The 15,822-nt window shown below is 39.8% G+C and overlaps 1 protein-coding gene across 1 annotated transcript; it reads left to right on the top strand.

Moving 5' to 3' along the window:
• The first annotated feature begins 33 nt into the window (after positions 1-33).
• LOC135704019 (uncharacterized) lies at positions 34-968 on the top strand. Its single transcript, XM_065225382.1, has 2 exons — positions 34-491; positions 558-968. Exons 1-2 carry the CDS (start codon positions 144-146, stop codon positions 699-701), a joined length of 492 nt encoding a protein of 163 aa, XP_065081454.1. The 5' UTR covers positions 34-143; the 3' UTR covers positions 702-968.
• Positions 969-15,822: the final 14,854 nt, after the last annotated feature.

The following is a 15,822-nucleotide window of genomic DNA, read 5'->3' as shown; positions in this document are numbered from 1 at the left end:
TCATTGATCACATTCCACCCACTTCCGTATGAGAGCGGGCAATTCAATGCTATAACATCATAACAATATGGTTCAGTACCCATCAGTCTACCCATAAACAGCTTGTGAAGAAGTTCGTCTTCAGCACGCATATTTGCAAGAAGATGGTAAGCCAGTCCATCATGATCACCGAAACCAACGGCGGGAAGAAAAATTCGAAATCGCCAACCCCACCCACATCGGATCCACCTTCGCCGGGGATCCCGGCCACCAATGGGTCAGTCTACGGAAGTGCATCGGAGTACAGCTGGAGGTTCAGCTACAGCAACTACGATCTCTACCGAAGTGTGATCGAGATTGCTCTGAATGTGTCGTTCCTGGCTGCTACCAGCAACCAGCTGCGGTTGCTGATAAGCTTTCGAGAGTCGCAGGATTTTATCGTCAGCATGACTCTGGTCACTCTGTCGCTGATGATGCAGCTTTTGATTGCCATTATTGTGGTGACCATTGCGGTGAGTTGAGATATGTCAGTTATTCCGGCTGGGAGACGTTTTTAATATGAGTTACATGTGTTTCAGGTTAACGACCATTACCGATGGATTAAACTGAAGGCATTCACCACGATGGGAGCCATTCTGCTGACGGTGGTTAACGTTGTCATTCCGTTTGTAATCAACGCCGAACATTCACATGTGGATTTCTCCAGAATATATCCACACTGATGATTGAGAAATATATTAGTTATTATGACTATGTTTCATTGCTGTATAAAGCCTAAATACATAGAGATAACTCTAAGACCAGAAGGTCCCGAAGAAACGTGCTCAACTTTTGGGTCAGCTCTGGTACTCTCTTCGGTCCTAAGCTAATCGATGCACCCCTCGAAACATAGGAAAATCCACGAGCCCCTCATTTTATCTGTCAAACTTGCATAGCGAATCAAAACAAACATAGTGTAGTACTGCAATTTCGTCTAGAATGGGGTACGTTAATCGATTTGCGTGGGACCAATAGGCTAGTCAAGTAGTGAGCCAATTTAAAATCGTTTGTTTCGAATTGATTGTTGCTCATAGTGTGGTAAGTAGCATGCATGATAGAAAAAAGAGAAGTGAAGTTAAGGGGTTTCGCTGTGAGATCCTTATTCTTGCTACCACTTCGAAACTTTAAGTGCAGAAATATCAGCTTCCACAAAACGTACTACAATGAAACTGTTACTCCACGTTTGCTGCGCTGCAACATACATGCAGTAGCAATTTCAGGTGAAATGAGGCTCTAATTTCCGAGGTTTGTATAATTGAAAATTCGAGGTGCAAGCGCATTTATAGCCTACGTGGCGGCCATTTGTGGACTCTACAAGGAATCAGCTTAAACGATGCGATTGGATTTGTTCAAAGGGATTACCGTCGGCCTCTCTTTGTTGGTTTTTGTACCACGACAATTTATGTTTGGTTTTCGTCAAACGTCACTGACCAAACTGACCGTTACCAACTCTGCTCCTGGGTATCATGGGTATCCAAAATATCCTTATGATATTTGTTTTAGACTCCAGCTTGATCAATTATCATTCTGAAGATCTTAAACTGCCCAACAATTCAAATCACATCTGGAGATATTCTTATTTATTCGAAATAACATCATGTGATAAGAGATCACCTTGAAAACCTCAAGATATTTTTTTCATATATTATGGATCAGGTGATCATGTATCAGATATCCAAGTATTTCATAATCCAAATCGCTTCTCTCATATGAAACACGACATCTGAGAAATTATTCCAATGTCCTTTATGTGTTTAAAGAAGATCCATAACGTCGACTGGATATTTTTCAAGACTTCAGGTTGATCAGGCTCTATTGTACTGAAGATCTCAAACTGTTCATTTATTCAAATCACATCTCTCGGATATTCTCTCATGATGCAAGGTGGGTCGGAAAATATGCGAAAGACCATCAGGTGATCAGAGATCTTTGTTTACTAGGCTTCTGGTTGATCAAGTTTGTTGGAAGAAACTTCCAAGGGAAGATTAAGTTAACTTAAGAAGGTTAAAAACATGTACATTGGTCATATGAGAGATGAAAGTATTTCAGAATTGAATTTTTCATCGCTTGAAACACAGTTCTAGAATAGAACTTTAACGCAAAGCAAGAGCAAGTGATCGGGTAAAATTCATCCCAATGCGTTTTTTTCTAAGCAGAATATTTTGCGTCAGAGCTGTTATTAGGCGAATGGTAGACTGGCCCGATGATTCTGAGGCGGATTGTGCAACCATTTAATTGAAGATCCGATGTAATGATGAGAAATGTTGAGCTTGAATTAGGAGATGTATCATGTCTTGTTACACGGGCAAACCATCGTTCATTTGGTTAGTTCATTCCTGTTTATTTATTACATCTGTTTCGGTACCTTTTATCAGTTTTATGCAATTTTGTCTTAGACATCATTTCGATGAGCCGCTTTCGTGGTAAGATTTGTTGAGAAATATCGAGTGCGCATGAGTGGGAAGTTCCAGCACAGATTTGCCCATTGGTTCATTCGGCAGAGAGTGCTTTGTTTCTGGTTTCTGGATTTTAACCTTGTTTGAAAATATTTCGGAAAAATCTTGAAATGGTCTTTGTATCAACAGTAGTACAGCAGGAAAGTAGGAGTACAACATTATTAAATTAGAGAGATTAGAGATCTTTCCGTAGAACTACGTCTTTGTCGACTATACTGGGGTGCAAATCAAAAAATATGTATGTTGAAATAGTGTTTGGTTGTGAACACTTGTAACTTTGTCATTTAAAGATGAAATTAAAATCCAAATACGCCAATCGATACGATATTACATTAAGAATCTGCTAAAATAAATATTTTATCGATTTTGAATAAAAAACTGTTGAAAAATGTACAAATAATAATTTTATCACTGTTTTTTTATGAAATAAACGTTTTTTCCAAACCCAGTCGTCATAATCGAGTACCACTTGGTTGCACACTGTTGGCCCAGGCCATCATCATCAAGCGCACCTGCGCTACAAGAACACAACAGCTCCAAGCTATCATCTCCTTCGTCGCTAATTATGGACCGTGAAGCCATAAAGATCGCCAACTGGAACGCTCGCTCCGTAGGGGCGAAAAACATTGAGCTTGCAAACTTCCTCCGCAAGCACGACATCGACGTGGGCCTTCTCACAGAAACCCACCTCAAGACCGGTGACAGCTTCTGGCTGCCCGACCACAGCATTGTCCGGTTTGATCGCACCAGCTCCAGGGGGGGCGGTGTCGCGGTCATCATCAAGAAAGGCATCAAGTACTGCACCCTACCCCACTACCGCACTTCCATCATCGAGGCCGTCGGCGTAGAGGTGGAAACATCGACCGGAAACATCCGGTTCATCGCCGCCTACTGCCAACGGCAATGTACCATTAGCAATGGTACAGCACATCAGTTCAAGAACGACCTTGCCATCATAACCCGCACCAATGCCCGCTTCGTAATCGGAGGGGAACTGAACGCCCGGCACGAGGCCTGGCGGAACTACCAGCATAACCAGAACGGCCGCCTGCTATTCGACCATTCCCAGCATGGTCTCTATTCCGTCTGGTTTCCGGATGAACCAACCTTCACATCACCGGCGGGCAACCCATCGACGCTGGACCTGTTCTGGGCAAACACCGGATTAGCCAAGCCGGTTGCCGTCAACGACCTGAGTTCGGACCACCAACCGGTGCTGACCGAACTGGGCTGCAACGTGGGCCCTGCACCGTGCCTGCGGATGGACTACCATCGAGTCAACTGGGTCCAGTTTCGGCGCGTGGTCGACCGCCACATCGACGACAACCCACCGCTCGACACAGTGGAGGACATCGACCGGGCCCTGGAGGGTCTCCATCAAGTCATATCCGTGCCTGACGAAGAGTGCGTTCGACGAGTTCCTGTGAGGGGTAAGTTCCAAGCAATTGATTCCCACACCAAACTCTTGATTCGGCTCAGAAATGTTCGTAGACGCCAGTTTCAGCGGACTGGGGATCTGCAGCGTAAATACGAAATGGTCGATCTGAATCGGCAGATCGCTTCCAGAACGAGAACGAAAATTTCGGGCGGCTCGTTCAGAACCTGGACGATCGTTCCAGACCATTCTGGAAGGTTGCCAAGGTGCTGAAGTCTCACCCAAGCCCATTCCACCACTTAGAGTCAATGACGAACGGCTTATCACCAACGAAGAGAAGGCCAATGCGATTGGGGAGCACGGCGTGATCACCTTGACAACCAGCAACAACAACTTGGGCCCTGTGCAACTTTGACTGTTCATACTACATAGACAGTTTGGAGGGGGGGTTGGCAATTATCCACGGCCCATACAAATTGAAACAAAATGTATGGACAATTGTCTACGCATGGAAAAAATTAAATTTAACCACATTATCTCATGCGTAAGATGAACGGTGGTCTAATTATGTTGAATTGTCGCGAGTTTTGAACCATAACCGAAACATTAAAATACTTGAAAAATTTAAGATAAAGTATAATAGTCAAAAATGTATGACATATATCTTTCGTTTTACCGTGTAAGCCCAGTACAAAAAAATACCGAACAACTAAATGCTGGATTAGTGTGTACATCAATTTTGCGTAGTTCTACGTCATACTATCCCAACAAACCATTTGAACTGATTAAGAGCTGAATAAGCCATGTTTTAGCTGAAGAAGCATATTTTTGCTTGAATAAGCAATTATTCTGCGTTCAATGTTTGTTGGGATGGTCGTGTCACAACCTTTTATTTTTTTCCTCTGTTCGGGACCTAACATCACTGCGACCAGTAATTTGACCTATTGAAGTATATCCCGTGTCCTTAGTTTAGTGCATGTCGTATTACTCCATCACTATTGAGAAATGATGAAGTATTCGATTTTTTTACAGTTGCCACTCTTGCATTTATCGCAAGGATCCGACTCTAATTGAAAGGTCCCGCTATTTAAACCCTTCGGAGTGTTGAAACACCCTCCAAAGGCGCGCCCCTTTGTCAGTCAAAATTGGATTCCTTAGCAACAAAATTAAGGTAGGACACCGATAATGACCATGCATCAGAACCCTAGTATTAACCACTTCAAACTAGGGAACAACGAATAGAAGATTAGGAATCACATAGATAGAGACTAACTAACTCATTATTTTCTTGTTTCAAGATCATCCTCAATCTGAGCAACTCGAGGACTTATCACTATTAACAAGGCATGAAAAGTAACAAGGACTACGATGAGTTCCTTTGATTACTGAAAAATTCTGTTCCCCTAGTTTGAAGTAGTAAGGACAAGGAATCGGTGGTAGATCTTACATCCTGTAACCTACCACGAAAAAGTGATCTACCCACGTTACGTTTGTATGTACTAAAACGAATAATGTATTTTCGTTCGATTTCTTTCACTTGAAATCTAGGCATCATCTCTTCATGTTCAGCGTTGAAAAAAAAATTGCGAGTTTTTATAAAGTTCACAAAACGAAAAGTTTGCGAGTGTTTGTGAGTTTTCGTGAACTTTTCCATTTCATGAACTTTTTTTAAATTGATTAGAGACCCACTTTTTCTCAGTTTTCATACAAGAGAGGGTTCCTTCCTCCTTTTCCCTTCTCCAACGTCCTTTTATTCCATTCTCCTCTTTTCAGAAAGCGAGTAATGGCGCTATAACCATAAGCCATATAGGGCTAGGACAAGAGTTAGTGCTCATGTTCCGACCACTAGAGGCAAATGGCGTTCCGTAAAACGGGGTAACATTGATAGTATTTTAAAGTATATTCTAAATATTTTTTACAGCAATGAATGTTTCAAATTTTGTATTTGTAAAACAAGTACTGAGCTTATTCGTTAGTAATATGTTGAACCAAAATTAAAGCATTTGCACTATTTTTTTTAGTTTTGCGACCGAACTTCAGTATTTTGTTTTGGGGTTACTTTGATAATGCTCGCACACTAATCCAGCATTTAGTTGTTCGGTATTTTTTGTACTGGGCTTACACGGTAAAACGAAAGATTTACTGAAAATTCAGTTTAAATCAGGTGAATAACCGACGTTCTGCAAAACACAAACTGAACTTCGGTATCGTTCGATGCAAAATACTGTACACAGAACATTTATTTACTGAGAAAGTCGTTAATTTCCAAATTTTCGTGATTTCACGAAAAGTCAGTAAAAATAATTACTGTGCACAAAGTAGTCTTTATTTTTTTACCGACTGGTCAGCAAAATAGCAACCTTGTTTTACCGACCACGAATTGTAAACTCAAACCTGTTTATTTTATTCCCGCCGCCATTTTAGCTTCAGTAAAATCCGGGAGCAAGTGTTGAATCGCGCAGTTTTGTTAAAATTTGAATAATATCATGAATTATATCATGACGGAACTGGGAAAGCTCGACAGCGAAATTGAAGACCTATTTCGTTGGTACCAACACTAATTATTTACTCTTTTTGCAGTTCCTTGATCTCCAACAAATTTTAATTAACAAAATGGATGTTTGTATTGTTTGCTTTCACTATCGACGCGCTATTCCGGGGTACGTCAAGGGATTAAGTCGTCATATTAATAGGCATATTATAAACGGTGAATTGCACCAGGATTCATGCTTTTATTACTGCACATTCACTACTTTTAATATAACTGGGTAACACGGTATAATAATGAACCAAATAACTGTTTTCTCAGTTAAATTGCAGCGAAATAAACAAAAAGAAAATACTGGGTTTTCCAGTATACGCAACTAGAACCAATTACTGAATGAACAGTTATTTTTGACAGATTGACTTTACGGACAGTTCGGTAATACAAATTATTTCTGTGATGATTACTGGGCGATCCGCAATTCAAAAACCCAGTAAAATTTTACTGACTCCAGTAATCTAAAGTTAGTAATCTAAAGCGCGATGAATGTAGAAACAAATGAGTGAAACTAAAACAATTTAGTTCTTTAAATATGAAACTTTGAATGAGTATATAACCAGAAAACTGCATAAGCTATAAGAATACAACATTGAATTTGTGATGGCTGTATCGAAATACATTTCATAAGTGATGGTTTGAGTGCTTTTTCAAAAAGGCGAAAACACAAAAATGGTTTTTTTAATATTTTTGTAAAATATGTAACACATACTATATACAAACTATATACGTTATCAACGGAAATATCCTAAGGTACAATATGGAACCAATGTTTCTTATTTGGAAAAAAGCACAGCGAGTTAATTTGTTCTTTATATCAAAGTTACCCGCATTATCAAAGATACCCCGTTTTACGGGATCACTTAACCTTTTTAGACTAGATGCTCCCAACGGCTAATCATTTATAAATAGCAATACAATGGAGCGTACGGTCCGACCAAGGGTCCGAGATGTTCACGTTTCATACATTTATTGGATGCTGAAGCATCATGGTTAAATCTATTATTTAAACAGGCCCGATGTTTCTTAGTCATCTTGCCCCTTAAATGCTGCACAGTAGGCCTGGCCGTCTCTCTGAGGTGCAACATATACCAAATAGACAAGAAAAATAATGATGGTATATCTATCATTTTCCAGGATGCTTTCATGAACTGACTGTGTTGGTGTTAAACTAGATTATATTAGACATAATATATAAAAGTATTTCCATATTCTCATGAAATTATCGGGATGTGCCATCAGCTGTTTCTCGATTCCTGGGAAGCCAAAAAAGGCGAGGAAATGAAAACAAGTGTAATCAAGCATTAGACATTTTTAGATGAATTATTTTTTGTTCAAAATGATGAAAGCCTCTCTCAATAGATTTTTGATAATTAAAAAAAATGTTAGAAATCGGTATAAAATCTCACAACTTGGTATTTTGAGCAACCTTATCTATAATCTGCATATCGGGATCAAGTTCGAAAATCGGTACAAATACCGATAAATCGGTGTATCTGGCAACGCTGATGTGTATGTCTACCCAACAAGCCAACTATTTCTCTTTTTTTTTGTAATTGAAGGCTGATAAATGGCTTATATGGCTCTACGGACGCTGTCTTGCTCGTGTAGAGCACATAAAGGATCTCGGCATTACCTTGGACTGCAGACTCACTTTCAGAATCCATTACAATGACATCATCTCCAGAGCTAATCGACAATTGGGATTTATTTTCAAAATTGCTGACGAGTTCCGTGACCCGCTATGCCTCAGGTCACTCTACTGTTCGCTTGTGCGATCCTTATTGGAGTTAAGTTTAGTGGTTTGGTGCCCTTTTCATGCTAGCTGGATCACTAGAATTGAATCAGTTCAACGCAAGTTTGTAAGATATGCTCTTCGTTTCCTCAACTGGCGTGAACCAACGAACTTGCCTCCGTACGAGGAGCGTTGCCGTCTCCTGGGAATCGAACCATTAGAGGTGAGACGGACGATCGCTCAAGCTATGTTCGCTGGAAAGCTGCTTACGGGTGACATTGACTGTCCAACATAGTTCACTCAACTAAATATGTATGCCCTTGAGAAGCCTCTTCGTCAACGCGACTTTCTGTTTTTGGAACCACGGCGCCGAAATAAAACACAACACGAGCAAATTCGAGCAATCAGTCGGCAATTCAACAACTTCTTTTATATGTTCGACTTCAATGTATCAGCTGACGTGTTTTGTCATCGGTTACTTGGCCTTTTCCGTACCGTTGACCGTAACTATTTAGTTTAAGTTTTATTCATTTACACAATAATTGTCAGTTGATTTTTTCAATATACAAATAAACAAATAAACAAATATAAAAATCAGATGTCAAATAGTACCGCAAAACGGGTTATTAGCGAGATTGTTGATTACTTGTGTAGTCAATATTTATTATGTAGGGTAGAGCACTACTTCGGCCTAATCACCCATTTTGAGCCTATCGAGCAGAAAACATCAAATATATCCATTGTTTCAGAGATAACAAGTCAATTATGCGTTTGGTACGATATTTTAGTTCAAAAGCCAACGAACGAATTCAATGAGATGGCGTTTGAATGGCGTTTCAATGCATTTGGTCTTATTTAGAATCCGTAGGCCGAGTTTGGGGTTAAGAAGCAGTGTTAGGTTTTCAACAATATCTCAACAATAAGTTACTCTTTATCAAATGTTACGATACGTACGGAATGGTAAATACATTTAGAAGTCATCTGCAGCAGTGTCTGTTTTTATCATTTACCATCACATGCAAGGAGTATCGCTTCAACCCAGTGTCGATGAATTGCGTTTGTTTTGAACATCTTCGTAGTTACGAAACGAGCGAAATGAACAAATGAGCTTATTATACATCAACGAATACGCGTTTGTTGATATTCACCAGTGCTCGATTATCAAACCCAAAATTGTCAAAATCAGAAGTGATCCTCAAAAGCAAAATAATCAACGACATTTTGGGCAAAATTATTATTTTGAATATTGTCGACCACACTGCCTAAATCATCGATATTATCATCAGTTCAGCTTGAGGCAATAATTTGCCATCAACTTATGTCTAAAAACCACGTTCTTCAGCGCTATATTTGTTTAAAATGACAATAATAATTTCGCATTTGATCCTCAATATCATCCCGACCAAGATGAAGACGAATATCAATATTTACAACAACAGAGGCGATAATGAGAATCCAGCCACGAATGAAGGAAAACAAATGTTATTTTTGATACTCAGAGGTTGCCTAGATCAAGGGAATTTGTTTATATCAAAATTCAAATTCATGCAGGTAGTTGGTCTATCTGTTAAGGTTTTCTTCATTTTCAGCTAAATTGAGTGTAGAAGAAAGGATTTTTATCAGCACTGATCTGCAGTGAAAACATTCCATTTTGGGAAGAAAAAAAAATCCACTCGAAAAATAGAGGCAAGGCTTAGTGGGCCCAAAATGAGATCTAAGCCCTATTCGATATTTTGTAATGTCGAAATTAAACTATCGAGATTGGCGATATAGTGAAACAAAAATATCTAAACATAATCCAATGTGGATATCAAAAGAAAAATATCGATATCGCGATAAATCGAAAATATCGGAGCGTCCCTAGCCGCACCATTTACTGTCCCACCTATTTGAAGGTTAAGCTGTCCGATGGTTTACGTCTTCGCTCAAGCATTTTCGTCGATATTTTTTCAACTCGCACATTTTCGATATCTTTTGCAGCATTGTACCACCCAACCGAAGCTTTTCCTTGTTTAACAATGCTGTAAGTATTCTTACAGTTCCATCGATTCACCACCCCTTTTCTCGTTGCACCCTACACACGTGGTGAACTGCCTAACAAACTCCCATTGCCCATTGCGTAATAAATTACAGCCCACATTTTTCGCTTTGTAGCATCCGAAGAAAAATCATTACCAAACTTTATACCCGAGCAAAACACGAATTAGAGGAAAAGTTTTTCCTCACTGCTCCATTGTTCTGCCGGAGAATAAATCAACTCCCACACAGCTATTTATTTACGACTGTGCGGTTTGGTCTTCCTCGGTAAGCTTTAAGCAGATTATCGGAATCCTTACGCGCACAGTTGGCAAAGAGTGTGTAGAGGAAACGTTGTCCAGCGTTGTTCCCTTTGAAGCGGATAAAAGTGCAAAGCTTGAAGCCTCCGAAGAGCGGATTACTGCTCTGCTGTTGGCCTTGCCAATAATAAGCCATGCGACTCGAGTAGGTTCCCACCTTCTTTCCGGAATGGACTACTGGCATTACAGAAATGGACAAAGTTTCGTCCATAATGCCATGGCATCCACTTAGACCACACCAAGTTGTTCCCGGATTAGATAAATTGACGAAAAGTTGCAAATGAAGTAATTGTGTCGTATATTTTACGGGGCTTTACAATGTAGTACGACATCGGGAGAGGTGAGTTTTATGGGTTCCATTTTCTGCTTTACGACCGTGGAAGCCGCAGAATTTAATCATGGCCGGATGTGGATCACATGATGACGGAGAATAAGACGAAGACATGGTTTTGAGCAAAGTGAAGTATTTGATGATATTTTATGGCGACCCTTATTTGTGAGTGAGGTGATGAGAAGTTCCATCCTATTGATGAAGGGGGTCCATAAAAGGTTCGAGTCATCCGGAGATTAGCCAGGGTGATTTACTATTGCTATGAACTATTCAATCCTGAGTTTATTCAAAACTTGTTCATACATGAAGCTGTTCAATTTCGGCTAATAGGTCTTAAAGAAGTATTTTTCAAGTGCATAATATTAGTTAAGCAGTAGGGGTTATTTAGCCGTAATATTCTGTATTCAACAATTACTCTATTTTCTCTGATAGGGAGAATGGACATACGTCATACCCTGTTTTAATTTTGGATATAGCTCAGCGGAAAAAAACAAAACTTGTTGCGGTTTTCGCTGGAAAATATCTTAGGTATCTTTATGAATCATCTTAAGCCTCCAAAGTGGTGGGGGAAATGGATCTAATGTTGGCCTAAATGCCCCTAATTTGAGACCGTACATAAATTCAGCAATCGACTAAATTTTCAATAGCGACCAAAAATATCCATTAGTACTGTCCCAATGAAGCGTTCATCTAGATAAAATTGATAAATAGCAGATTTGTTGCGATGGGCCCAATCTTAGGTCCGTTGGCCAACATTAGAGCCATTTCCCCTATACAAATTATCAAAAGAACTTTTTACTGAAAGATATCCGAAAACGGGTTTTTTTTTTTTAAATTGAGGAAGACTTGATCCCCTTTTGATGACATGCGATTTTGTTAAATATACTGAACTCAGGGACTTTTCACATATTTTTTTCAAATTCTCTCGATACTGTGACATGATAAGTGCATTAAAATAAGGATTTTTTCCGAAGATTTCCAGGAAACGTAGTTTTTATGAATTATGGGCGACTTGATCCCCTTTTTATGATATGCATTTGAATATTTTTCCAATTTAAAATTAAACTGAACAAAAGATCAAAAGAAACCGAACCAATTCAATGATTTTAATTGAGTCTCCTTATTCAAAGCTGCTGTGAAAAATGTATACGTATTGGTTGAATATTCAAAACTTATTTTACTTATGTTTCATGCACACCCCTAGTGGTGCATAGGGCCAACATGAAAGATTTACATCCTGGGCGGCTGTTCGCTTTTGCCTTGACCTGGACCCACGTCAGATTGTGTCAGTGTCGACTTCCTTTATTTCCTTATTGAGGCTTCGTCGCCTTGAGCCCCTCGGTCTGCCTCTGCTGCGATGTTCTGCCGGGTTCCGATCCAGCGCTTGCATGCAGAATTCGTTTCTGCCCCTTCGTAGTATGTTACTGACCCACCTCCTCTTACGTTCTCGAATTTCTGTTCATATCGGTTTCTGATTACATCGATAATGGAGCTCAGCATTCGAGATCCAGTTGTGAGGCCACCAGGCACGAATTATAAACCGCAGGCATCGTTTGATGAAGACCTGCAGCTTTTGAGTGTTCTCCGCTGATACACACCATGTTTCGCTGGCGTATAACAATACAGATTTCACGTTTGAATTAAAGATTCAAATGTTGGTACGTTGATTTATCTGTTAGATTTCGCTAGCCTTCTGATTCGTGCACCTATGTCGCTCTTGACCATCTGACGCTATCTGGCTGCCAAGATATTGAAATTTTTTGACATTCTCCACTGCTTGCCCCGCTACGGTAAAGTTGGAAGGGTAGTCCATGTTGACATCCAACAATTTGGTCTTGATGGCATTGATGGTGAGATCCACCGCAGAGGAGCTTTCGGCTAGGTCGTCATCATCAGCCAAATCGAAGTCGTTGAGGTGCTCCAAAGTGATAGTCTGCCAAAGCAGCCCACAGTTCGGTACACGGTCAATTGCACCTACCATGATCTCGTCGCTGAGGAAAAGTAGTGGGTAGGGTCAAACAAGGCTCCGTTATGCAGGACTTTACATGTGAGGTGGACGATTTTATCCGGGACTCCTTTGCGTCTCAGGGTGTCCCACAAATTTTCGTGATTAAGCCGGTCGAAAGGTTTATCGTAGTCAATGAATACTTGAAAGAGGGACTACGGGAATTCGTTGACCTGCTCCAGGATCATGCAAAGCGTGACAAAAAAGGCTGACTAAAAGTAAGTTGGTACACCCCTGCCGCGCATCTAGCACGCCTCTAGTGTTGGGAATCGAAAATCTTTGACAGTGATTTGTTTACACTTCTATTGATGAATTTAAGCAAAGGTAAAACTTGCCATGCGACACCTATTTTTCAGACTTGCAATTACAAAACTGATGATGTACTAAAAAATATTCCATACGATTTGATAGGTAGCAAAACGTCATTATCATTTTCACATCATTTCCATCTGCTGGTCGACCGTCACTTAAATTCATCAATAGAGAACAACTGCCCAGGTAACAATTTGATGCTTAACAAGTGTTGTTCAATCGATTTTAATTTAGCCTTAGTTTGAATAATTGTTGTACATGGACCACGTTAACCTTTGTTCAGCTTTTAAGCATCTGGTGATTTTAATCAGTCAAAAGCTTAACAGTTATATAATGTATAAGTTTTTTAAGACATTAAATAAAAGTCTTTTCCAACACTTGTTCAGCCTTCTAGTTTTATTTAGAAAAAAAAAAATGAAGACCGCTTCATATCTTATATATTTTTTATGGGACTGAAACAAGGTGCTGACTAACTAATTGGATTTACATATTTATATTGTTATTATAAGTATAAAAATTACCTTTGCATTTCAGGATTCGAACCGAAAGTCGCTGATTCACAGGTATCAATCATACCTACTGGACCACTTAAGCATATGTGTGGCAAAAGGTATGATCATTAACTTGAAATACGTCAAATTTAAGTTGAATAACAGCAACCGGAAGGGTATTATACAGCAATGCAGAATTGTAAACAACAACTGGTGACAGTAAAACATTCATCTCATTTTCAAGTGTAGTTAACACAATGTGGACACAACCCAAGTAACAATTCAAGCTGAACAGTAAGAACAAAAGCTGATTATTGGTTGATTTAAGGTGTGCAAAGCTGATTAACAGCACGCTGAATATATAGTTGATTAGTAGTGCGTGAAGCTAATTGTATCCCCATAATTCATCCTCAATAAGTTAGCTGATCTAAAGATTGAACAAGCCTTATTTAAGCTTAATACTACTCCACAAATCAGCAATGCACTACAAATATTTTGGTATCCTGATTTGTTAAACGTAATCAGTGTCACTCGTTGCATTTCCAGGCATTTTAGTTCTTCTAAATTCACTGCCTACCTTTCTAATCCCAAGCAGCGGCAGCAGTAGAGACAAGGTAGAGGAGCTTTTTAGGAATAGCTCCAGGTAGAAGTGCGCTGCGACGACGTCGGAAGCATTAACATTTGTATTTCTGTGTTTTGACCGCTATATTGCACTGAATGTTCAGACAGAATTCCAAAAATATAACTCAATTATGGCACTTAAATAGATTCCACATGACGATTGAAATAAATCGCGCACTTCCCAGGCAACAATTTGATGCTTAACACGTGTTGTTCAATCGATTTTAATTTAGCCTTAGTTTGAATAATTGTTGTACATGGACCACGTTAACTTTTGTTCAGCTTTTAAGCATCTAAATCTGGTGATTTTAATCAGTCAAAAGCTTGCATGTCATGTGGAATCTATTTTACTGCCTTAATTGAGTTATATTTTTGGAATTCTGTCTGAAAATTCAGTGCAATATGGCAGTCAAAACAAAGAAATACAAATGCTTTCGACGTCGTCACAGCGCACTTCTACCTGGAGCTATTCCTAAAAAGCTCCTCTACCTTGTCTCTACTGCTGCCGCTGCTTGGGATTAGAAAGGTAGGCAGTGAATTTAGAAGAACTAAAATGCCTGGAAATGCAACGAGTGACACTGATTACGTTTAACAAATCAGGATACCAAAATATTTATAGTGCATTGCTGATTTGTGGAGTAGTATTAAGCTTAAATAAGGCTTGTTCAATCTTTAGATCAGCTAACTTATTGAGGATGAATTATGGGGATACAATTAGCTTCACGCACTACTAATCAACTATATATTCAGCGTGCTGTTAATCAGCTTTGCACACCTTAAATCAACCAATAATCAGCTTCTGTTCTTACTGTCCAGCTTGAATTGTTACTTGGGTGGTGCAAATTTGATCAAGGTAGTCGATCGCATTCAGAAATAACGTCAGATGGAACTCGAAAGAAGAAAAAATATTGTGCACAAACACCTGGAAATTCCGGAGTGGTCCGGTTCCAAGCTGCCTAAAGTGTTGAAGATGTCGAAAACAACAGTTTGTTGAGTGCTCAAAACCTACAAGGTAACCCTGAGAGTGGAAAGGAATCAACGGACCGACGAAAAAACGGGAACCAGGGATTGGCAGCTGCGCAGCAAGGTGTTGAGGTGCTTTAAAGCCAACCAAGGTCTTTCGATCCAAGATCTGGCTAGAAGGTACAACGCCAATTTTCAAACGGTGCGGAACATCCTCACCAGGGAAGGATAAAAGCCGTACAAAGCCAGTAAGCATCCGAACCGGCACATGAAGCAGAATTCCGTGGCCAAAAAGCTTACAAGGCTCTTGTACGAACGTGTTTTGACGAAACACAAGGGCTGCACTTTGATCGATGACGAAACATACGTCAAGCTTCATTTTAAGCTGCTTCCCGGTCAAACGTTTTACATCGCGACTGGACGTGGGATGTGCCGGGAAGATGCAATGTCGTGTTTGCCGACATGTTCACGAAGAAGGTCATGATTTGGCAAGCGATTTGCAGTTGTGGCCTGAAGACGGAACCATTCGTCACATTCTCGACGATGACATCCCATTTTTACATCAAAGAATGCCTGAAAAAGCGTCTATTGCCGTTCATCCGCAAGCATAGGGGCAAAGTCATCTTTTGGACCGATT

This window comes from Ochlerotatus camptorhynchus, unplaced genomic scaffold (genome assembly GCF_037179485.1).
Source record: "Ochlerotatus camptorhynchus isolate MF236.1 unplaced genomic scaffold, CSIRO-AGI_Acam_v1.1 ptg000229l, whole genome shotgun sequence".
In the NCBI taxonomy this organism is placed as follows: Eukaryota; Metazoa; Arthropoda; class Insecta; order Diptera; family Culicidae; genus Ochlerotatus; species Ochlerotatus camptorhynchus.
The sequence above is the reverse complement of the archived record's forward strand: the minus strand, read 5'-3'. Positions and strand labels throughout refer to the sequence as shown.

What these genes read in the sequence shown, in the direction of transcription:
- LOC135704019 (XM_065225382.1), top strand. Translation starts at nt 144, where the DNA reads ATGGTAAGCCAGTCCATCATGATCACCGAAACCAACGGCGGGAAGAAA. An exon ending in TTATTGTGGTGACCATTGCG is followed by an intron (nt 492 to 557) that starts GTGAGTTGAGAT and finishes CATGTGTTTCAG; the next exon opens with GTTAACGACCATTACCGATG.